The sequence below is a fragment of the Pinus tabuliformis genome, chromosome 6, assembly GCF_031772625.1.
Source record: "Pinus tabuliformis cultivar Carrire ecotype Pingquan chromosome 6, CPIR1, whole genome shotgun sequence".
Classification (NCBI taxonomy): Eukaryota; Viridiplantae; Streptophyta; class Pinopsida; order Pinales; family Pinaceae; genus Pinus; species Pinus tabuliformis.
Genome location: NC_142292.1, coordinates 212,535,199 through 212,561,075, shown reverse-complemented (window position 1 = coordinate 212,561,075; position 25,877 = coordinate 212,535,199). Strand labels below are relative to the sequence as shown.

Genomic DNA, 25,877 nt, shown 5'->3' with positions numbered 1-25,877 from the left:
AAGCTAGGAGATGATGGCAAGTACGCAACTAGAGGAGTTGGTACTATAAACTTCGAGAGGGAGTCTAGGAGCCCTCTCCATCTCAATAATGTCCTCTATGTTCCAGGCTTGAAAAAGAACCTTGTTTCAGTAGCTACCCTTGAGGACAAGTGATATGATGTCATCTTCAATAGAGGTGGGGCGTACCTCAAGCACTTAGCTTCTAGAGCAATGAAGCAGATAGGAGGGTGAAGAACCTTTACAAGTTACAAGTTGAGACATGCACAGCCTTGAGAAGCAAGGCAGGTGGTGAGCAGAGTAGAGATGTTGGAGAGCTTTGGCACGAGTGCATGGGACACTTGCATCATGGGGCGTTGAAGATTCTTCAACAAATCGCCACAGAATTACTAGCATGCAGTTTTGATCAGCATGATGTGTACAAGGGGTGCACACTTGGAAAGTACACTAAGACTTCCTTTCAGGGTCGAGACAGCAAAGCCAAACGGATTTTGGAGCTGGTGCATTCAAATGTGTGCAGGCCATTCTCTTCTTTGTCTCTTATGAGAAAACCAAACCGGGAAGAAGATCAAGGCAGTGAGGAGTGATAATGGTGGAGAATATGTCTCCAATGCCTTCAAGGAGTTGTGTGCGAATGAGGGCATTAGGACAAAACTAATAGCACCCCATAACCCTCAGCAGAATGGGGTGGATGATAGGAAGAACCGCAATGTTGTTAGAGTAGCCAAGGCCATGTAGAATGATCAGGGATTGCCTATCTTCTTGTGGGCAGAGGCATGCAACACTACAGTATTTCTGCAGAACGGGAGTCCACATAAGGTTCTTGGACAAGTTACATCGGAGGAGACTTTCACAGGCAAGAAGCCTAATGTTTCACACTTTTGTATCTCTGGCCAAAAAAAATATTACCATGTGTCCAAATATAACAGGAAGACGCTGAAGCACACAGCGAAAAAGGGTATTTCGTGGGATACAATTAGACAACTTTGGCATACGGGGTGGGATGTATCTACCAAGACTCAAGAAGACAATTCTCAGACGAGATGTGAGGTTTGAGGAGTCCAAAGCTCCAAGGAATTCCTTAGAGCAAGAGCAAGTTGGAGTACCTGAGATGAAGGAGCTACTCACTCCCAAGGAGGAGCCTCAGCCAGGATCACAGATTGAGTCTCAGCCAAGTGGCAAGAGGCCCACACAGTAAGATGCAGAGGGGGATGATGAGAAGAGACCAAGATGAGAGCAGACAGCTACTCAGTTAGAGACTCCTAGTACAGGGAGCAAGTTGAAGCTCCTAACACCATGTTCAGGCAGAGCAAGCAACCACAGAGGTACACAAGTTATATGGCACTGATGACAAAGGTGGTGGACATTGAGCCTTCTAGTTATAAGGAGGCAACTTCTCAACAGGTTTGGCAGGATGCCATGGTGGAGGAATATTCCTCCATCATGAAGAACGATGTCTAGGAGATTGTGCCACGACCTGAGGGCAAATCAGTAGTTGGTTCACGTTGGGTGTACAAGGTGAAGCATGGAGCAGATGGGAGTGTGGAGAAGTACAAGGCCAGGTTTGTGGCCAAGGGCTTCTCACAGATTAAGGGCATAGACTATGATGAGACCTTTGCCCCAGTAGCACGGTATTCATCCATCAAGACTATTCTAGCACTTGGAACACAGATGGGGTGGAAGATCCACCAGATGGATGTGAAGACAGCATTCAATGGAGTGGTTGAGGAGGAGATTTATATGGAGCAACTATAGGGGTTTGAGCATTTCAGCAGAGACACACATGTGTGCAAGCTGAAGAGAGCTCTTTATGGGTTCAAGCAGGCTCCGAGAGCATGGTACACTAGTATTGACAGCTATGAGGCGAATGCCAACCTGTACTACATCATGGTTGGAGGGCTTCCGCTCACTCTAGTGCTCTATGTTGATGACCTTATATTGATTGGAGCGAAAAGCTTGATACAAGATTGCAAGGGAGTTTGAGATGAAGGACATGGGGCTAATGCACTATTTCCTTGGATTGGAGGTATGGCAGGGTGACGGTGAGATCTTCGTAGGACAGGGGAAGTACACTACAGAGATTCTCCGAAGATTTCATATGCAGGATTGCAGGCCCATGACCACGCCTCTAGTAACAAACTAGAGGAAGGTGGATGCTAGTAGAGTAGAGCGATTGGATGCTACAATATACAGGCAGCTAATCGAGTTGTTGAGGTACTTGGTCAACACACAACCTGATATTTTTTTTGCAGTCAACCAGCTGAGTCAGTTCATGATGGAACCGACCAAAATTCACTGGGTTGCTGTGAAGCATGTTTTGAGGCATGTTAGAGGCACAACAGATTATGGATTGTGGTATAGACAAGTTGATGGAGTGGGGCTTGAGGACTTCACAGATGCAGATTGGGCAGGGAGCTCCACATATCGGAAGAGTACTTCAGGTGGCGTCTTCAACATTGGGTCAGCAGTTGTTTATTGGTATAGCACAAAGCAAATATCAATTGCACTCAGTTCATCAGAGGCCGAGTATATGGCTGCCAGTTTGGAAGCATTCGAGGCTATTTGGATGAGGAAGTTGCTTGTGGGACTTTTCAAACAGAGGATGGAACCTACTATGATACAATGTGATAATCAGAGTTACATCAAGCTCTCTGAGAAACCAATGTTTCATGATCGATCAAACATATCGAGATCAAGTATCATCATCTCAAAGATTATGTGAAGAAAGGGATAGTGAAGCTACCGTACATTCCAATAGAGGAGCAGCAGATATCTTGACCAAGGAATTGACAAGAAGTAGTTTTGTTCATTTCAAAGATAAGTTGGGAGTTGTACAAAATTCCTTCCTTGCTAAGAGGGAGTGTTGAAAATAGTAGCGAGAAAAGTCTTCTTGACTTGTGCCTTATTCAAAAAAGACCTCAATCAGTCCTTCTTTAGCATGCATGAGTTCGAAGACGAGTCATGGAGCAATTAACTTATGCACAGAATTTGGAGGCTCAATTTTGTTTCTCTCCAAGTGTGAGTTTATATTTGGAAAAGGACAAGTGAGAGTCTCAGTGTCTGATTGGGGCTAGGACGAGTTAGAAGAGTCAGTTCGACTCAGTTAACAAATCAATCACAAGTCCAAGTTCTAAAAAATAATTTGCCAGATTTAGCATGAGTTGAAAAGCTTAAAAGGAGGATGAAGGCACATATTTGTATCATAATTGTTGAGCACGAGTTTGTATGAGAAAGAGTTCTTGCTAGCAAAGCGTGTAAGGAGCAGCCTATATGCAGTTTGAGAGAGAGAATTTCCTTGTGATGCACGCTAGGATTTAGGGAGAAACTCCTAAATAATAGGGGATCAGATCTGCGCTAGGGAAATAGGAATTTACAGTGCTAGGAAATAGGAGCCGGACAGCACAAGGAAATAGGAGCCGGATCGAGTTCTTGCAGGGAGGTTTTGAGCTAAGTATTAGCACAGAAAGCAGCCTTGTTTTCTGTTGAAACAGTTTGCCTTGTAAGGAATTCTGTTTGCTCATTTTTTCTCAATAAAATCTATTGGCAAGGAGAGGGTTTTCCCAGTTGGGTTCCCTAGAAAAATATTGTGTTATTCTATGACTGTGTTCTCTATCTTTGTGTTTCTTTTATTCCACTGCTTATATATCGTAGAGAAATCCTGTGCCTTGGTGCAACAAAATTAGTTCAGATTTGTTCATTCAAGCAGTTGCAGGATTTCAAGGAAAATCTACATTGATCTTGATCATTTTGGTGCACTATACTCTACCCAAACTGACACAACTTCTGAAAAGAAGTCAAGTCATCTATTACAAAAGGAAACATGGAAGAACCAATCTAGGAACGAAAGTAGCACCTCTGAAAGTGCTTTTGCAGCGAAGTACAATGGTAAGCAAAAGCAAGGAGGGGCAAGCACAAGTGAAAGAAGACCTACAACTTCAGATTCAAGTTAAAGTAAATCAAAAACTAAAAATTTGAAGCATTACTATTGTGGTAAAGTATTGCATCTGAAGGTTGAGTGTAGGAAACAAATGAATGATTTGAAGCATGGAAAACTCACTAAAAAGCAAGTTAACGTTACTGAAAAAGAGGGAAAATAGGAAAAATAACTTTTTGCTTTGTTGCTTCTCAGAAAGAAGGCAAATCAACTGCCTAGCATTTTGATTCTAGTGCATCAAACATGTGACTAACAGACCTAAATGGTTAGTTGAGGACGATTCACATCAAATACAGTAATTTTGGGGGATGATAGAGATCTTTATGTGGAAGGAAGAGGGAATGTCCAGAGTGAGTCCGAAGTCGAAGTCTTCATATTTAGAATGTAGTTCACATTCTATGCTTGAAAACGAATCCTTTTTCAATGAGTTAAATAAGAAATGAAAGTCCACTTTTGGACATAAGCTTCAAGGGAGGAGATAATTGCTTTGTGCTTGAAAAGAAAGCAGGAAACGCAGTTGCATTAAGTGGTAAAGAAACATGACCTTTAAAGGTTTGTGTTGTGTGATGTAACCAAGTCACATGCCTTGGTAACTTACCATCTGAAATTCTCCCTTGAGAAACCAATCTCAAAGGGTTATGAATGGATAGTTTAAGGAAGATGCCTCTGCCATCAACACAATCCCTCTTGCTTCAAGGTCAGTTTTAGTTGATTCTGGACAGTGTCCCTATAAAATATCATCAATTGCCTCTAAATCTGCAACATACTTCAAATCAGCAAGAGAACTGCAGATTTGCAAAGAAACTTTGCGAACCAGCAACTTAATGTCCTCAAACAGAATATAAAACCTTGAAATCAGCAAAGAAGACTTTTACATCTGCAATATCTAGGACTGATTTATATGTGACTGGTGCCTTTCCCTCTTGCCTCACGGTCAGTTGTTGATTCTAGAGGGTAGCCCTATAAAATATCATTGATTATATCTCTCTAAATCTGCAGCATACTTCAAATCAGCATGAGAAAACTTCACATCTGAAAAGAAACGTTGTAAACCAGCAACTTAATGCCCTCAAAGTTCAAACAGCATATAAAACCTTGAAATCAGCAAAGAAGGATTTTACATCTGTAACATTTAAGACTGATTTATATATGACTGGTGCCTTCATTCATTGAATTTGGGTGAAAAGAAGGAGAAAAAGAAAGAGAGAAAAGTAAGGGGGAAATTAAAACATTGAATCCTACTAACAAAAGAATCTCAAATATGAATCTTAAACCTAGTTCGAATGATCAGTTGTGAAGAAATTTTCACAACAACCAAAGATTTTACAATAGACAATGAAATAAGATCACTTACTTTCAAAATATTCAGAGTCATTTACAAGTACACGGTCTAAAATACTTCAGATCAGGACCATTTAATCAAAATATTCTAAGGGGATTGACAAGAATCACTACTCAAACTCTTATTCCTCCACAATTCCAAGTGATACAATCTGCATTAGAAGTGCGCAGAAAATTTTCCTTCAAGAAAACCTTAGATTGCAGCATAGTCACTCAAGCTATGAAATGAAGTAGAGAAGAATAAGATGAAGTTTGAACAGGAAGAGGATGGAAGATGTGCCAATGAATTGCTTTGACTGCCCTTCCTCTTCTTTTAGTTGAAGGATGTTTCCAAATCTGAAGTTGTTACCTAAATTTGGCCTTGTTTTTCTCCTTCCCAAGAAGGGTCACGCTAAGCTTGGCTACATACTCCATGCTTAATTGTCTCCCAAAGGATAGCACTGATCCTGTAACTTTTAACAGCGGAAGATAACACAAGATATCAACATAATTTCAGCAGCTTTGATCTAATGAATAGCACAGATAACACAAGATATCAACATAATTTCAGCAACTTTGATCTAATGAATAGCACCCTCCTTGACCAAAAATAACACCAAAATTCAAAGAAAGAAGCACTCCCTTCCTAACAATGTCAAGCTTCAAATCCAGAAAAATAAGTGCCCATTCTTGGATTAATCTATATACTGAATTTCACACTCAATGGCACTATTTTTAATACAAATCCAGCACCCATCTTTACTTGTTCTCATACTGAATTTAGCATAACAGCAATGCCATTTTTAGCACAAGGCAATGCCCCTCCTTATGATGTATAAGCCTCTCAAAAGTAAATCAAATCACATCATCAAAACACTTTACACACACCCAATAGCAACGGCTCCAAATGTTGATAACAGCTCCTCAAAAACAGCACCTCTCTTTGTCTGTTAATAACCTCAAAAGCAGCACTCCTCTTTATGCTCATGTGGTGATCCTGAATTACCTAAGTCCACCACCATCCATGCACCATGCATACCATTACATTGCTTGCTGAATAAGTAACCTCTGATGCTGATTGGAGCACTGGTTATATGTTAATTTGGTCTCAATGCAAGCCACTTCAGATCTGCTGGTTCACCCTTCACAAAAACACTTTCACATGCTAATTTTATTCCCCACATAATAGCACTGGATTTATGCTTATTAAATCTTGGTCAATAGCTCAACTAAACCTGCCAACTTTTAGCCTCACAAAAGTGCCTGTCCAAATTTATCCTTCTGTGATGTACTCCTTTACAGGTCTGATTTGCTTGAAATGGAGTGCTTAGCCTACTAACCTGCAATTGCTTAGTCCATCTCAGAGGTCTGCTAAATTTAGATCTCCAGCAGTGCGCTAACCTCACAGATTGATCTCTGCCATTTTGGAACCTCAACCCTAGCGCTAGCCTTAAGGACTGGAAGATGCCAATTTTAATATATTGAACTGCCACTGGAAGCTACCACAACTGTCATTAGTTACGTGCTGATGCAGTACCCAAAAGCTGCTAATCTAGGATCATGTTGAGCACTCTCTTCTCATGCTAACTAGCATTGATGATATACATGTACCTGATTGATCTTCTGGAAGCACTAGTCCAGGTCCTCAAATCTTATAAATTCGATATACAAGCAAGAGATGGTCTTCTTCTGCCGATTTTGACTTCTCCATACAGCACTGAAATCAAACTTGTAAAAGGTGCTCTGATATTTCCATATATGCACTAGACTTGGCTTGATTTTGATCTTGGTGGAATACCAATTAACATCTTTATCCTTACAAAGCACTTATTTGTCCTCCAAGAAAACTGAGTTTGGTCCTTGTGAGAGCTATTTTCATGTGTTTAAATTATTCCAGAAGTAATCCTGACCTGCACAAACCCAATCTTGTTGTCTCCAAAGTGCTCAAGTTTTCAACGATCCTGAGAACTTGCTGAACTGAATCTGCCCCTACTAAGACTGGTACTTAAAAGTTTAGAACTTAATTTCCATGGACTGAAATTACTGGTTCAGAGACAAGTGCTGGCACACTGAAAGTAGGAGCAGCTGTTCATTGTGGCACCAAGGGTATGGACACGCCAATTTCAGAATTTTTCCTTACTTAAGAAAATGCAAAATGGTAATTGCATTCCCAGATATACAAGAAAGGAGGAAAGATATATGCAAGTTATATGTAGCAGGCAAGAACCACAAGGTAGCATTGGAAGGTGACAAAACTTGGAGAGCTAAAGCAGTATCAGAATTTGTGCAATGTGACATTGTGAACCCATGTGAACAGCTAGGACATCTGGTGCAAGGTATGTAAGACACTGAAATAATACCAAAATGGTACTACAGAACTTTGGAAGATGTAAAGTTGGAGAAGCATCCTCAACCAAGACAGACATGGCCAAGAAGGAGACCAAAAGGAAGGTAAGCAGCGGGAGAAGGTATATTTCATCAATACCATATGTTACTAAGTGGAAGAAATCCTTCATGGACAGTGACGGCAAAATTACCTCCACAGTGAAGCAAAACACAATTTTGCTAGCGATGGTTGTTCAGTTTGGCTTGAGAAATTCCAAAATGTAAAGAGTGGTGAAGTTTAGCTTGAGGTACAGCATACAGGTTGGGCTCTTTACAGTTCATGGCAAGGTCAGAAGGCCTGGTCTTTCAGCATTCAGATATTGTGCTACAGATATGTAAAAAAGTGCATCTAGTGGAAAAAAAAAAGAGATTCTACATCGTGTTAATAGTATTGGCATTGATGTCAAAGGTGTTTTCATTGGAGCAATTTCATCCACCACCTATTCAAGGAGAGCAGTGTTCCTGTGTTAGCTGAAGGTTTCCTGCTCACATGGTTTGATTCCTGCTAGCTGAATTCAGTTCTGCGTCAGGTGTTTAAAGGTTATCATACTTCCAGGTGTCTTGGCGCAGATCGAGCACATGGGTTTTGAGGATCAAAGGCCTGAGATGGTTGTATGTTGCTCCAGTCACACTCAGGTCACTAAGAAGTAGCGTGAATCATCGGTCAATGGTCTGGTCAAACTATTTCCTTGTCCGCAGGCAGTTTGCAGACTTCAAAGATTCAAAGCACGCAGACCATTACTGCATCCCCTGTCTCACTGGATTCAGAGCACGCAGATTGCTACTCAGTAAAGTGGAGAAATTAAAATCAGTGGCTAGAACTCCTTAAAGAAGAGCATTATATATTTTTAACTCGTAAAGTGGGTGCCTCTCAGTAACAGAAAGCACAATTTTTGAATGTGAGAGATACCCTATGTTAGAGTACCTGAAAATGTAAAAGCAGATTAGAACCTACATACTGTTCCAGTTAACTAGAAGTCGATGAAGGTAGAAAGCTTGTAGTCAAAATGTAATGTGAAGACTTGTGCACCAACACCCACAAAAGAATGTGGGAGATGGAAAAGTGTGAGGCAGATCCAACTTCAATATAGTTTGAGAAAGTTGTCAAATGAAATTCTGAAAGTTTGTTGTTGACTTAAAGATCCAAATTATCACCAGGAAGAGATCACACCACAAGTTGTGTTGTGGTGCCACATGTTGGGGATATCCGTTATAAGCAGTGTTTGGAGCAGGATGCAGAGATCAGGATTCAAGGAGGAGCAACAAAAATGCTGAAAGTTCCTAGGGCTAAACTCAATATAGAAGAAAGACTGTATTGTGACAATTGCAGTACCTCTATTGTTGACTACCACAGAAGCTGCCCAAATTGTTCTTATGATCTCTTGCTTCGAGAAGGTTGCCAGCCAGGAAGTGATGAAGGCTGAAGCAGATTTAGATCAGCAGTGTTTGAAAGATAAATACTAATTTTTACTTGCTTCTTGTGGGTTCCAAAGGAGGGCCTGCAAAAGCCATCACCAATGAAGCCAAGGGAGTGCCATTTCGATCCACAAATGATCTTGACCTTGATGAAGGAGGAGCAATATACTTCACTGATTCCAGAACCGATATAAGACATTTTTTATTGTCTATCCTCAGTGGAGATGACACTGGTAGGTTGATGAAATATGATCCAAGGAACCTCATGTTTTGCAAATGGAGTTACATTGTCTGGCAGTTGGCTTGGCATTGTCTTATCTGTGGCTTTACTGGGCACTCTTTAAGCTTCTTATCTCCATCAAGCAGCTTTATTGTGTTTTCTTTGGAGGAACCAAACACGCTATAGCCTTTCGCATGATGAAGATGGAATGATCTTGGAGGTATTGGAAGACCAACAGGGCAGCACTGTCAAGCCTATTAGTGAGGTGGAAGAAAGATATGGCTAGTTGTGTATGGGGTCTGTAATGGTGTCCTCTGTAATCCTCTACACTCTTGACAACAATTGTAGTTTTTGTTCACCTATGTGTGTCATCATAGTCATCTCTTGGACAAGTATGGTCAGCACATTTGATAAATTGAAAGTGCAAGTACTGGATGGACTATTTTCGCTGTTCTAAATCATAACTAGCACTTGAGATGTTGGCAAAAGTAGTGGCTAAACTTTTTGGTGAATAATCACATGGCACGGTTTATGCACTCATTGGAGTTGGCTTATGTTATTTCAAGGTCCATTTATTTTGTTTTGATCTTTAAAATCTGGAAGAATGTGAAACGAATGGGTGGACCACAAAGAGACAACATTGGAATACAAAGAGATAACCAGTTTTTTTCAAATCCCTGCGTTTGAATACAAAGTAACAGCGAGTTATATAAAGATGGATTTTCGGAAGGCAGTTCTGCTAGTTGATTGAATAGTTGAGAGACCTGATTAGATATTTGCCTGGCAACACAAAGAATAGAGAGAGAAAGAGAAGCTGAAGTGAAAAACAGAATTGAGATAGAGGAGCAAAGGAGATAAGCACTTGTAAAGGAGCAGAGACAGAGTACAGAACAGAGATAAGAAAGAGTTCAGAATTTAAAAATCAGGTAAACCAGCAAAGTAAATTTTTAATTCATCAGGGGATTGGTGTCTCTTTTCAGTTTGTAGCCTGAAAAAGAACAGGTTGGAGCAGTGGGAAGTGGGAGTGGGTGTTTCCAGCAAGTTGTAGCTTGCAGAATAAAAGAGGGATTGAAGCCTCCTATAGGTGGGTTCCTACAAAAGCTGATGTAAAAAGGGAGTGGGTGCTTGCATTTACATCACAACAACAAAATTTGTGGTTTTCTCCTTTTATGGGTTTCCACTTATATCTAGTGTCTAAATGCATTGCATGTGTAATTTGTATGTTTGCCTTTGAATTCATGGTTAATTGCTGAACACCTATATAAATCTGCTAATTGTTAAAAAAAATTAAAAGGCTGTTAAAATAATTTAAAATTGGTAATTGCTAAAAGACACAATACTGATTCACCCCCCATCTCAGTAATTGCCTAGTTTCCAACACATCGATGGTAGGTAGGCTGTAATTTTCGGCCAGCATCAGCTCTCATCTGGCTGAACAGTCAACAATTGATCAATAGATGGGTCAGGTGATTGCTCTACGTCAGCCAGGGGGCTACAGGCCATGCAATCAGCATTACTTTTCATTTTGTAGCAGCTTCAGAATATGATTTTTGGAGAGCATTTGAGAGGCGTATGTAGTCTATTCAAGAGGCATCAAGGTGTGAGATTGTGGACTGCAGGTTGCTGGATTTCCATTAGGTAGAGTTTCATTATCTTCATTTCCAGTTGCTGATGCATTGCACATCTCAGAAGCAAGCTGCAGATAGTTCCTACAACAAGCTTGGTCCAAATGAGTTGGTTATTCTTTGGGACAACAAATTGTACCTATTAAGAACATTAAGAGAGGGCATTAAAGTATATGTGTAATGGTCATAACGTTTAGAACAGATTTGTACAATTTGAATGGGCCTAATGGTTAATAACATTGTTTTATCCTTTGAGGTCACATATTCAATTCCAGTGGAGAGATAGGGTATGTACATGTAAGCAAGCTGTTGTTTGAGGATATATCTCTGTGGTGCCAGCAACATACCAGCAAATCTCATTCTCACTTACAGGCTAAAGAGTGGAATGAATTGTATTTCCTTGATGGACCTCAATGCCCAAAAATTTTATGTGGAGAGAAAAATAAATAAAATAAAATAAAAATAACTTTTAGATTAGCTTCAAACCCTTTAATTAGTTTGGGCAACATATCCATCTTCTTGAATCGGATCCTGGAAGAAGGATTGAAGGGTTTCGAGATGGCCATCGCCGAGGTTTCCTCTTGCGCCGGTAACGAAACCACAGGTTCTGCGGTCTATGGCGGAGGCGATGCAGGGCTAGCCAAAGCCACGATCCTCCACGGGACCGGCCACAAGAGCATACGCTCTGATGACTATTGGACTGCCGGCACGGGCTTGGCAAAGCGGCCTAACGCCTGGGAAATATCTGACGGCCCTGAGACAGCAGAAAATCGCCCAAATCATGTATCAGAGGCGGATTTGGAAGCGAAGATCGCTAAGAGATATGAGAGCAGAAAACTGCACACGAAAACGGCCTTTTGGCTCAAAATCCACCGCGGAGATGGGAAATCGCCAGGGTTTGGTCTTATAGCTCGCGCCGACATTGTCCCTCCACTCGCGACCTCTGCATGCAAGGATGGAGGACTGAGGGAAGCAGATCTGACACACTACAAATCTGCATGGTCAAAACTCAGCCGACCTAGGACGGATCTACCCGACCTGAGCCCTAATCTCTGCAGATCTAGAACGGATCAAACTGCCCAAGTACCCAGGCGGCAGATCGGAGGATATTGGTATCATTTCAACAGAGGGTTAGCAGAATGCGCAGTGCAAATGGGAGATCGCCCCAACAGGAGCCCTGATCTGGTAAATTGCCCATCAGATCGGGCCAAAAATCGCAGATCCGGGGCAGCTCTATCAGATCTGTCCAGATCCAGGCAGAAGAAAGAGGGAAGATCGCCAGATTCAGGAATCCAGTCCGAAAAACTGGACTTGGTCAAGGTAGATTCAGCGGATCTGAAGCAAATCTTCATCAGATCAACAGAAGGCAGACACGTTTGCGTGCAGATCTGGGAACGGATGAGTGTATTGGAGCTAAAAAAAGAGATCCAGGATAAATTGGGACTTCCAGTCTCAGTACAAAATCTACTATTTTCAGGGCTCTGCCTACAGGACCAGCATACACTCCAGCACTATAGGGTTGCAAAGGACTCAACTATTATTCTCAATCTGCGACTGCGAGGTGGATCCAAGGGTGCTCCCTCAAAACCTACAGGTACTTATCGCGATGCAGCCAAAGGGAAAGAACCTCTAAAGGGGAAAGAATCCACATCTGCTAATGTACCCCCAGGGCAGTACATCGTGGATCAATCGCCAGAGAGCCCCTCCACATCCCTGGATATACCAGAGGTAAATTACATATTCTCAGATTTACAAAAAAATGCTGTTATCTGTAGATTTAACGGCTTTTGGCCTAGAACTGATGCATTACACCAATGGATCCACACGGTGTGGACAAAAAACTGCCAAATACACCTATGCTCTAAGGGCTTCTTCATAGTAAACTTTAACCTAGAAGAAGATAGGGAAAAAGTTTTCAGTCAAGGGCCATGGTTTTGGGGCAGTGCGGGACTTTTTGTTACCCCATGGTTCCCGGAGTTTGATGCAAACACTATGGTAGTATCAAGGATGCCAGTTTGGGTCAGGCTGCATAACCTCCCGATACATTTTTGGCATTCCAAAGCCTTAATAATTATTGGGAATACCCTCGGGAGAATATTAAAGATTGATACAGAGAGACATATAAAAGGAATTTTTACCTTTGCTAGAATATGTGTCGAGGTAGATCTTAGCCAAGGATTACCTGAAAGCATCAATCTGAACTTCAACAATTCGCAGTGGAAACAATCTCTGGACTATGAGAACACAGCTTTCAGATGCAGGGGATGTCAACAAACAGGGCATTTGTACAATGCATGCAAAAGCCTCAACAAAGGAAGCCCAAAGGATGGCAGAATATAGATGACGTCGTAAAAAAGAGAGTGCCGGAAAAGAAAGCCCCTCCTACATCAGAAGATGAAGAATCAGAATCAGAAGAGGATGATACCATCATAGAGGAAGCTGAAGTAGGGAATCAGAAGGGAAACATATCAGACAACAAGGCTCCACAGTTTCATCCAAATCAGGCAGAGAAGATAAACGATGACCAGAACATGGGAGGGATAAAACGGTACCACCAATCAGACACATCAGATTCAGACAAGGAACCAGGCTCGCAGAAAGTTGAAACACAGTTAGTCATAGCCTCGATTGAGCCCACCCAAGGCGAGTGGCGCAAGGTCGAAAAGAAAAAAGGAAGAAAAACTTGAAGCGTGAGTCTTACTCACATATGTATTCTCAGTTTTTCTTGCTTCCCCTCTCTCTCTCTCTTTTCTCTTCTCATCATTTTTGCACGTTAGTCATTTAACGATGCGTTGGGTGCCATGGCACCGGAGCCCATTGGGCAGCTTATGGAAATGCATCAGCATCTGCAATTGTAACTTTTCATTTTTTAATAAAAGGTTACAGATTTTCCAACTGGAAAAAAAAAACCCTTTAATTAGTTTGTAATTAAATGGAATAAGAAGAGTCACCTCTTCATGTACTCACATATATAGTATTTTTCAAAAATCAATAACATTACATTCATATACTCTCTCAGTTGCTGGTGCACTTATTTTCTGCAACTGTTGCATACATTTTTGTCAATTTTAGGCAACAATGGTATGTTCTATGCTTTAGAGCAATTTTACTTCAATTTCTTTATTAGCTCAGTATCAATATTCAGATTAGCAATCACATCAACATGATAGTAAAATGCAAATAGAACATAAACATAAACAGTAGAAGACAAGCCAAGACAAGAGGACACAAGATGTGGCACCAACCAAGGACAAACCCCAATGTGGGAAAACTCTTGATCAAATCTTCTTTTAGTCTTCAATAGTTCAACAAAGAGAGATAGTACAATTTACAAATCTGATAATTTATAACAGCGGCAAAAGAGCCATAACCAGAAAAGTCAATGTTGGTCAACAGGGCAGATTTGACCCTCAACAAATTAGTCAACTTCAACCTCCAAACAGCAAAATGAATCAGCCCTCAAAACAGTCCAAAATCAGCCCAGTCAAATTTGGTCAAACAGCCAACCTGTGGTCAGCCCTAGCTGCAGTCACTGTTGGTCGACAGTCAACATTTAGCCTCGATTTTTGTGCCCATAAATGTGGCCTGCCCAAACAAAGATAGCCCTCACAAAAACGCAATCAAAGAAGGTCAACATTTGCTAGTCAACGCTTGGTCAAACTGTCCAGAAATTCGGTCTCCTGAAATTCGGCCTCCTGAAATTCGGCCTCCTGAAATTTCACTCTCCTGAAATTTCAGATGTGTGGAGAGAGAGACCCCCAGAAATCCGTACCCAATCAATGAGGAAAAAGAGAGAGAGGTGTGAAGATGATTGTCCAAATGAGGTTAAGTCATCATGTATTTATAGCAAAAATTGAGGATGATTAGATGTGACTATTGGGCTTCTGAGCCTACATAAGTTTGCTGGCCGACCTTGACAATTTGTCTATAATCAAAATAGATTCATAACTTCATTTGTACATGTCGGAATCGGATGATCTTTAGATCAATCCTACACCTCTCAAAGAGATGAATCCGAGAAAAATATCAATTGTCATAAATAAGATGACCCATGTGGAGTTTGGCCCTAGTTGCCAATTTTAACACTCCCTCTCAACTAGGGAGAACTCCATCTGCTAATCCATCTGCCAATCTGTACTATCTCTACCATCAATGCACTGTTTTGCTCTGTTGAACTTATGAAAAAGAAGTGGTGATCGAGAATGTATCATACCGTTCTCTATCAACCATGTGGTCCGAGAAGGGTTCCCCCCCATATGGTCCCACCATATTATATATCCCATCCATAAGTCAGGGGATACCTCGGACCCCAACAACTACAGGACAATTATGGTGGGTCATACATTCTCAAAACTCTATGCCACTATCCTTCATAGACAGCTTTCCGGCGATTTTGAAGAAAGAGAGCTCAGGGCCAGAGGCCAAGCTGGTTTCAGGCCAGATCATCAGACCATTGACCACATCTTTACACTCTGTGCTGTGATCGAGGAAGCACGCCACCGGTCCTCGAAGGTGTACTGCTGCTTTGTGGACTTCCGGAAGGCTTTTGATTCAGTCCCGAGAGAGGATCTTCTACAGCGATTCAAAGACACCAATATCTCAAACTCCCGGCTGACTGCTGTTATGCGTCTTTACGAGTCTGTCCTGGGTCGTCTTCGCACTATGGGAGGACTATCTGAGTTCATCCGAAGCACGATTGGAATTTAGCAGGGGTGCCCACTCTCCCCCACCCTATTTGGGATATATATTGATGAGCTTGAAGCCTTTCTGCGGGAACACATACAGGAGTCTGACGATTGCTATCTTCATCAGGTTTTGATCTATATCTTACTCTTTGCAGATGACATTGCACTCTTATCCTCATCACCAGAAGGTCTCCAGAGGCAGCTGGATGCATTAGCCCTATTCTGTGATCTCAGGAAATTGACAGTGAACCTGAGCAAGACAAAATTAATAGTCTTCAACGGGACGAAGAAGTCTCAAGATCTCCGATTTCTCTTCAAGGGAGAGAGAGTGGAGATTACCAATAGCTACACGTACTTGGGAGTACAGTTTTCGGGCCCCCGGTTCAGTATGCGGCCAGCTCCGCAACCTCGGATCAATAAGGGGTATGGCTCTCTAGCCATTTTAGAGAAACAATGTTTCCACCATCACTTCCAGGACATCTCGTCAAAGTTGAGCCTTATGGACACCCTGATCCGACCCACGGTCCTGTACGGATCGGAAATTTGGGGCCCCTCCTTGCTTGAGTCAGATTGGGCAGCAGTTGAGAGAGTCCAAACCCTTCTCCTCCGATGTATTATCCGTTGCAAGCATACTATCCCACAACAAATCATATTGGCCGAATTTGGTGCACAGCCCTTCCGCCTTGAGACAGCGTTCAAACTGGTCTCCTTTCTTCACCGATCCCGGAGCTTCGCAGATACATTGAAAGGACGCGAAAGGTACCCTTATCTAGCCTACTGCTCTTCTGAGGCCATCGACCGCACCCAACCAGGAAAAGCCAAGTGTTGGTATACAGGGGTCTCGAAGTTCCTCGAGTCAGTGGGTCTCCATATAGATCATCTCCCCCCCTTTCGGTATTCCCTGAACGCCCCCAGAGGACTCCCCCCCAGGCAGGAACTTAATAAGATCATCAAGGAAGACATCTACAGGCAGTTTATCCGGGTCACATGGATTAACCCTCCGGGGGGCCTGCGTCCAAAGATGGCGTTCTATGCAGAACACTTCTTGAGTATCAGAGACGGGCTTATAGTTCGCCCCCAGTACACGCTTCGACATTGGATGCATGCTCTTCGGATCCCCCTCGGGCAGTTCAGAGTTGGATCACATAGGCTTCGGGTAGAGACAGACCACCAGATAGAGAGAGTTGACAGGATTTGCCGGCTATGCCATACACAGGAGGTGGAAACCGAATGGCACTTCATCTTCGGTTGTCCGATATATTATGAGATTAAAGGTCGCTTCCACTGTCTGTTCAGAGGACCACAGAACCTATTCAGCTTCTTCAACTACACAGACCAGAGATGCGTCGCACTTTACATCCAGGAAACTCTAAAGCATCGGGAGCATATCCTCCAACCTCCCCTCAGCCCGAGGAGTTAAGAGATCAACCAGTCCGAGTACCGATCAATCCGGCTCACACAGATCGACAGACCCTCGTTCAGTTAAGAGGAGAGGCCCCTTGCTTACGAGGGCCCAGCAGCAGAACCATTCCAGGCATCTCCCCGAGAGGCGGCCCAGAATCATTAGATCATGGAGACAACACAATGGGAGGCAACCAGCGCCCACCGCTTCAAACCAGCAAACCCTACTGAACTACCCACAGTTCTTTTCTCTCGGCCTCGGATGTTAGGAGTAGCAGACTCCCACATCCGCGTCCCCAGGATCTTCTTCACCAGTGATACTATGACGCAGTCTAGAGATCAATAGGCGTGACCGGGATCGGAGCTCCATACGCTCTTCCCAACCCGCCTCGTTTTTAGTTTCTATCTTCCTTTCAGCATTTGTCTTTCTGAGGAGACCGATTGGTTCTCCTACTGGGCACGGCCCCTTATGTAACCGACAGTCCCATTGACCTACTTTGTGGTCATTCGTTGGACATTAATAAAATTATCTTATCTTATCTTATCTACTAACCTGAAGTCAATCTCAACCAAAGGAGAGTGTGTCATACCACTCTTACTGACCCGAAGTCAGTTCCAATCAAAAGAGAGAGTCTCATACCACTCTCACTGACCTGAAGTCAATTCCAATTGATCCCAGATCAATATCAGTCATCCTAGCATAGGGAGTACAGTAGTACACGATGCGTCCATCGGTAGTACTATGGTCCCTATCCTCATTTCCCTACACATTGGCCAAATGAGAGGTACTTCTCATGAGTCCCAGACTGCATGGGTAGGATGTCTCAGCTAGAGAAGAATGAACCACTCATCCTGCCTACATGTTGACAAGGTGTATCGCAGGGGAAGGATGAACCACTCACCCTGTACACAGCAAACCACTAGGGGAAGGCTGAACCACTGACCCTATGGTTGCTCATCGCTCCAAGAAGTACCCCCAGCTCCCAGAGCTCAATGTCCATCTCATACAGGACCCTCATAAGAGGGTCTCTCCACGACTCCAAGTCGTTCTCGGAAGGCCAAGAACTTGACCTTCCCCAGGGGCTTTGTCAAAATATCGGCGGCCTGCTCATCAGTCCCAACGTGATGGAGCCTTATTTCTCTCCGTTGTACCATATCCTGGATAAAGTGGTACCTGATATGTATATGCTTGGAGCGATCATGAAACACAGGATTCTCTGATAATCGGATCCCACTTTGGTTGTCGCTGAGGATCACGATGGTATCCAGCACATGTCCAAACAGCGCACTGAAGAGCTTCATCAACCAGACAACTTCACAGGAGGCCATACTAGCAGCTATGTATTCGGCCTCGGCATGGCTCAAGGCAACCAATTTCTGTTTCCTGCTCATCCAAGATATTGAAGCAAAACCCAAAGAAAAACAACATCCAAAAGTGCTCTTGCGATCCACCACACTGCCAGCCCAATCAGTTTCAGAATAACCATGCAGCCTCACATCTCCGACAGTGTATCTCAATCCATGAGTGATTGTGCCCCGAAGATATCTCAAAAGATTCTTGGCACCAATCCAATGTATATGATGAGACTCGATCATATATTGGCTCAATGTGTTAACTGCAAAACATATGTCCGGATGGGAGTTCACCAAGAACATCAATGCTCCTATGAGTTGATGATACTCAGAAGCATTTCCCAATTCAGGTCCAACAGCACTACCACATAACTTCTTAAAGTTAAGTTACATCGGAGTAGTCACCGGCTTGCAGTCCACCATCCCAAATCTTTCCAATATCTTCACAACATATTTTCCTTAAGAGAGGAAAATTTTACCTGGCTTTTGCCAGACCTCCAACCCTAGAAAATAGTGCATCAGTCCTAGGTCCTTCATCTCAAATTCAGAAGCCAACTCCCTCTTACATTTATGAATGAGAAGGTCTGCACTTCCATCAACTCATGCTTGATTTTGTAGAGCCACTTAGAGGTGACAACTGATTTGTCTTGGGATCTAGGGATCACATCCCAAACATCATTCTTCATAATTGACTTGTATTCTTCATTCATAGCATCCTTCCATACTTGATGCTTCACGGCTTCTTCGAATGATGAAGGCTCATTTTGAATGATAGTGCTCATGACGGTCAAGTATCCTTGATCCCTGTTCGGCTTCTTGCTTTCACGGAAAGTCCCCCTTGGTGTAATGTGTCTCTCGGCGTCTTCGAGAGTCTCCCTAAGCCATTAGGGTCTCCTTTTGGAGGAGGAGGGCTCATGAGGAGGAGGATCAATAGGATCCATAGGTTTATCAACATCAAGCATAGTTTCGTCCTCTTTTGCACCTTAATTTCCGGTGTCAGTTTCTTTGTCCTTCCTTAGGATAGGAAGGTTGTTGATCTCCCTGAGGGCCATATCTTCATTGAATGTGACATCATGACTTATCTCAACTTCCTTTTGACCAACCACATAAATTCTATATCCCTTAGAATTTTCACTGTACCCCACAAAGATTCATTTCTTCCCAGATGCACCCAATTTACTTCTTTTCTCTTTCGGTAGATGAAAATATACAGTACTTCCAAAAATTCTAAAATGAGAGACATAAGGGTTCTTACCAGTGAACATTTCTTTGGGAGTCTTGGAGTCCAATGGTTGATGAGGGCATCGGTTTTGAACATATGCAGCAGTATTTGCATCTTCAGCCCATAGGAACTTCGAAAGGCCTTGATCATGAAGCACGGCACGAACTGCTTCTACAATAGAGCGATTCTTCCTTTCAGCCACACCATTCTGCTCAGGAGTGTATGGCGTTGTAGTCTCCCTCTTAATGCCAGCTTCTCTGCAATAATCTTGGAATTAATTGGATTCGTACTCAGTCCCATTATCAGTCCTCAATATCTTGATTTCTTCTCGGATTGGTTTTCGATCAAGGCTTTGAAGTGTCGGAACCAGATGAAAACTTCATCCTTCTTCTTCAAGAAGTAGATCCAGGTCTTGCGAGAATAATCATCTGTAAAGTGAGATAATATAAGTATCCTCCCAAAGAGTTTACAGGCATCATACCAAATATGTCGGAGTGGATCAATTGCAATATATCTGTGGCTATTACTTGAGGGGAATGGTCCCCTTGTAAGTTTTTCTTCAGCACATCTCGGGCATACCTGTCACCATATGTCTCACATCGGGTAGGGCCTTATAATGAAAATGGGCAAACCTCCAGTGCCATAGTTCTGATTGTAGAGATGTGTCGCAAGACATGGCTCCCAATGGACTTCCTCCAACTTGATACAAGTGTCAACCCTGAACCCAAGAGTAAAAGTACCTTTAAAATTTATTTTCCAAACACGTACCTTTCCATCGATAAATGCCACCTTGAATCCTTTGTCCTCCATGGCTGAAATGGACACCAGGTTCTTCTTGAGATCAGGTACATATAGTACTTCTTGCAAGTGTTACCTTGATTCAATTGAAGGGTAACATTCCCTACTCCCTTCACAAGATAGGTGGCATCGTCTCCAAGGATGATCTCCAAATTTGTCTCCTTTTCTATCAGATTGGAGAGGTCTTCCCTGTATCCGGTGAAGTGCCTTGAGGCACCACTATCAATCAGCGAATTTTCCAAAGTGTCCGGAGGAGAAGCAGTGGAGAGGGCCGATATAAGATAGTACTCATTTTGATTATTGTTAACAACATTTGATTCTCCATACCTGGAGTTCCTTGATTTCTTGGAGGGTCAACCATTTCCTTGATGTCTCGCATTCCTTTTTCCTTTGCCACTAGACCTGCCATTCCTTTGATCGTTGTTGTTGAAGTTGCCCCTGGAATGATTGTGATCATGCGATGTGTCCCTTCTATTTGGACACTCCCTTGCATAGTGGCCAAACTTATTGCAAACAAAGCCCCTGCCCTTCCTTCCTCCCTTAGATCCAGGCTTTCCATGGAAATGACCTTTAGACCCTGCATTATTTCTCCTTTTGGCATGAGCGGAGAATGCAGTGGGGTTGCTTTTATTAGAAGGAATTTCTTGCTCCACCATTCTTGTTTCTTCTTGAATGCATCTCGACATCAATTCTTCAAACCCTGGAATTTGATCATTGTTAAGAATGCTGGTTCTAAATATATACCACTCAGGTGGGAGTCCTCCAAGGGTGGTGAGTGTAAGTTCCCTGTCAGGAATGACTTCTCCAATCGAGAGTAGATCATTCTTGATCTCAGTAATCCTCAATAAATAGGATTGAATATCCTAGTCCTTGCCCTTCTTAATATCCTTCAACTTATTCTTGAAAAATAGAATTTGATTAGCATTACTAACCTTGCCATGTCGACCAACCTGTCATAGATCTCCTTGGAGGTCTTCAATTTAGAGACGTAGGCCACCAGATGCTTGTCAAGGGAATCCCTGATAATCTTCTTTGCTTTGACTTCAGCCCTCTTGTTTGGTCTTCGCAGCAGTGGGTGCATTTGAAGGAGGTTCAGGGATTTTACCCTGCACATAGTCCATCGCTTCTTTTTCTTCCAAGGTCAAATCAAGAGACACCTTCCATCTATGATAGTCAGATTTATCATGGAGCTTGTCTTCAGCCAGGAAGTAGGATGATGAACCCATTGAACCTTTTGTCCTTGTCCAATTGTCTTTGGTGATTGCTCTTTCACTCTTGCTTGGGCTTTGTCTTCACCTCAGCTCTGATACCATGTTAATTTTAGGCAACAATGGTATGATTTATGCTTTAGAGCAATATTACTTCAATTTCTTTATAAGCCCAATGTCAAAATTCAGATTAGCAATCACATCAACATGAAAGTAAAATGCAGATAGAACATAAACATAAACAGTAGAAGACAATCCCAGACAAGAGGACACAAGATGTGGCACCAACCAGGGACAAACCCCAATGTGGGGAAACCCTTGATGAAATCTTCTTTTAGTCTTCAATAGTTCAGCAAAGAGAGATAGTACAATTTACAAATCTGATAATTTATAACAGCAGCAAAATAGCCCTAACCAGAAAAGTCAACGTTGGTCAAGAGGGCAGATTTGACCCTCAACAAATTAGTCAACTTCAGTCATTCAGGCCATACCTTCTTTTGCCACTTTACAAAGTGATCAAGAAGCATAAGAGATTTGAATGCAATCACAATCAAGAAACTAAGTGCTGTGATCGTATCTCCATTTGCTGCTAACCTTAAGTCTATTCATTCTAAATCAGACCAGAATATCTTAGGTTTTAGCTGAGATAAAAAAGAGTGTTTTAGGTACGCACAAAAATATATAATTCATGTGGAACTTATGGTAATAGTATTGGGCTTAGGAAGAGAAATTAGAAACAAATTATTTATGATACATCATCAAAATAAAATCCCTAGGATTATCTCTCTCTGTATTTCTAAGGAAGCAAATATAACAAACAAGTATAAAAAAGAAAAGAAAATTGCCTTCATAAGTTATTTGTCAAATAGCGCTTTAAGTGCAACATTTTATTTCCATTCCAACTTGTTACCCTCTACACTATCAGTTCGTGTCTGATTTAAAGATTAGCAGGCCCAATTTCTTAATGATAGCTGACAATTTGCCCTGGTCCACAAATAAGAGAGGCAAAATACTGCTCTCCAAAAATATGAACCGCGACCTCAGACCAATTGTTAAGGCTTATTATGATTCCCTCTTACAAAGGATGGCATTTTAGAAACCAATGTCACATGACTCGTAACTCCACAATGACTCCACCCTAAGTGGAGAATCAAGTAACTCGGCAATCGCTCGGCTCATTAAAAGATAAGGAGTTAAGCGCTCAAAAATTTTCAGGGAACATAAACTTAACAAAACACAGGAAAGCTTAGCCAACTTATTAAACAAAAATTGTGTCTAGATGATTTTGACCAGGAGTTTTGACGCAGATCACCAGCTCAGAGCAGAGCCAACTAAAGAAGGCTCGCAGAGTTATAGAATCCCATTTCTATGATAAAAACAAGGGCAGCGACTGACTTTTCTGTTACAATGAGGTATGTTTATACTAATCTAGGACTGAAGCATGAAAAGATCGACAATCTCCCAAATTCCGGAGTTGGAAGAACTAGATACAGGTAAGTGTGTGTTATTTTAACCCAAGTGGCAGAATCTACATTAAGCATGCAAAACATATATTGTGATGATCTATTAGCAGCAGTCGGATCAAGAGATAAAAGCCAACACATAATAGCCCCTAAACAGGTCTGTTATTTAAGATAAAAGAAGTTACCCACCTTCAATCCCAGAGTGAAAGATGCCGACGCCAAACCAGTACATATAGTTGTTCAAAGGGGTCAGATCATAGACATTCAAATATAGTTGAGCTCGGCTGCTGCTGCTGGAATCAGAATCTGAAGTAATCGGTCTCATTGTTCAGCCTTCAGAATGCACTGTGCTCCTTCCTCTAAACATGAATGGCTATTTCCACTTCATTTGTCTCCTTAAGGGCTCCCCATAACCCACCCAAATCTGCTCAATCCCAAACAAAAAAATGTGTTGTTGGATGAAACTGTGTAATGAAATGAAGATCCCAGAATATGAAATTATTTAGATACACTAGAACCCAAAAATCAAAAGTATAAGACAGACAACAATGGGAGTTCACAGATGGAAATCCTTAACCACACTGACAGAAGAGAAATGCCCCAAATAACAGTAACCTGCATAGGCTAAACAGGTGATCTAAGCGACCCCAAATTTAGTTACTGTTGATATATAGAAACCAAATTCTCCATTTTCCCAAGCCAGAGAGCAGAATAAGCAAGCAAATACATGTGCATCAGATTAACAGATACCTGAAACTATTCTGCCTATCACAGAAACGGAGACAGATAGCCTATGAGAGAAATCGAAGAGGTCCAGCATCAGAGATTGGCAGAGACCTGAAACTGCTCTGCCTGTCACAGAAACGAAGCCAAAGAGCCTATGAGAAAAGTCTAACAGGTTACCAGCAGCAGCCGCCACTGGAGCACCAGTCAGTCAGCAATAAAATTCAATTGTGAATGCTCAGATCCATGACATTCCTGAGATGCATCTCTGATCCATCAACAGGAGGTTAAACGACACAGTACAGTAAATGTAGATTCTGATTTTTATTCAAATACAGCCAAAAATAGCCGAGAAGCAAACCAAAAAAATCACATTTGAGAATTAGAAGATACCAACAAAGGTAGTGACGGGCCACTCTCAAATCTCCCACGTAAGTTCGACTACGAGATGTGGGAGCAAGTTGTCCACCTGGTCACATGAGCTTAAAATGAAGAGTTTGCGAATTCGATTGAGAGACAGTTGTTCAATCTAATTTATTATGTGCGTGGTTATTTTTATTTATAATATGCTAGCGATAATTAGTTTTAACGGTTAGGTGGATCGGCAATGATTCTAGTAGAGTTATTAATGGGAGTTGTCTTATTAATTGGAGTTGTATTTAGTGTGATTTGTTTTTAGAATGGTTGGTGTGAGAATCTGGTGGAAAAACTTTTAAGGCATTCTGATTGTGTCTGAATTACTTATCAAGTTATATATGGATTCAGCACCTTGAAAATTTTTTAGGGCACTTCGATTTTGCAAGAGTTACCTATAAAGCTTGTGATTTCAATAAATTTTTACCAGATTTTAGAGAAATTAGACCCAAAAATCTCACGTGAAAAACTTCCTAAAAGCCTCGCTAAAAACAATAAAACAACCATTTTTTATGAATTAATTTTTAATGTATAAATGAAAAAAACAAAACAAAATCAATATACAAGAAAAAAAAAATCCCCATAAGAAAGATTTTTATCTTGTAAATAATAATTGTTATGGATGGTTGCACAACCATTTTAGTGTGAATTTAATAATCAATTATTATTATGATTAAATATATAAATATGATTTCTGAATTTATGTGATCCATAATGAGTTACGAAAAGACTTTTGGTAGAAATCAAAAGTAACAATTTTTTTTTTCGAACCAACGAGTGTTGTTCATCAACTACTTAAGTAGAGAGCAATGTAGAGACCATAATGTAGAGGCCATAATTTCAAGTAACGGCTATTTTTGAAAAATAATATTTAAATTATGATATTAACAAATATTATTAATATTTAAATTAATTTATTAAAATCAAATATTATTAAAAATTCTATTAATGAAAATATTTGAAAAATCAAATACTTATCAACTTATATATGGATTCAGCACCTTGAAAATTCTTTAGGGCACTTTGATTTTGCAAGAGTTACCTATAAAGGTTGTGATTTCAATAAATTCTTACCAGATTTTAGAGAAATTAGACCCAAAAATCTCACGTGAAAAACTTCCTAAAAGTCTCACTAAAGACAACTAGTTACTAATGTAGTAAAACAACCATTTTTTATGAATTAATTTTTAATGTATAAATGAAAAAACAAACAAACAAAATCAATACACAAGTGAAGAAAAAAAAATCCCAATAATAAGGATTTTTATCTTGTAAATAATAATTATTATGGATGGTTGCACAACCATTTTAGTGTGAATTTAATAATCAATTATTATTATGATTAAATATATAAATATGATTTCTGAATTCATGTGATCCATAATGAATTACGAAAAGACTTTTGGTAGAAATCACGTAACAAATTTTTTTTTCGAACCAACCAGTGTTGTTCATCAACGACTTAAATAGAGAGCAATGTAGAGACCATAATGTAGAGGCCATAATTTCAAGTAATGGCTATTTTTGAAAAATAATATTTAAATTATGATATTAACAAATATTATTAAGTAACGGCTAGTTTTTGAAAAATAATATTTAAATTAATTTATTAAAATCAAATATTTCCATTAATAGAATTTTTAATAATATTTGATTTTAATAAATTAATTTAAATATTATTTTTCAAAAACTAGCCGTTACTTAATAATATTA

General features: G+C 41.0%; 1 protein-coding gene across 5 annotated transcripts in view; it reads right to left on the bottom strand.

Annotated features, from left to right (window-relative positions):
- Positions 1-24,284, bottom strand: part of LOC149258215 (deSI-like protein At4g17486) — a 128,614-nt gene extending 104,330 nt beyond the window's left edge. For 2 of the 5 annotated variants that reach the window (XM_089414913.1, XM_089414920.1), the window contains exons 1-2: positions 23,778-24,135; positions 23,217-23,451 (exon numbers count right to left, since the gene is read on the bottom strand). In XM_089414913.1, the coding sequence (XP_089271039.1) occupies positions 23,217-23,352 (136 nt within the window). In that variant the 5' untranslated portion in view covers positions 23,353-23,451; positions 23,778-24,135. The other 3 variants (XM_089414915.1, XM_089414917.1, XM_089414924.1) reach the window with 3 other exon arrangements.
- Between the last annotated feature and the right edge of the window lie 1,593 nt (positions 24,285-25,877).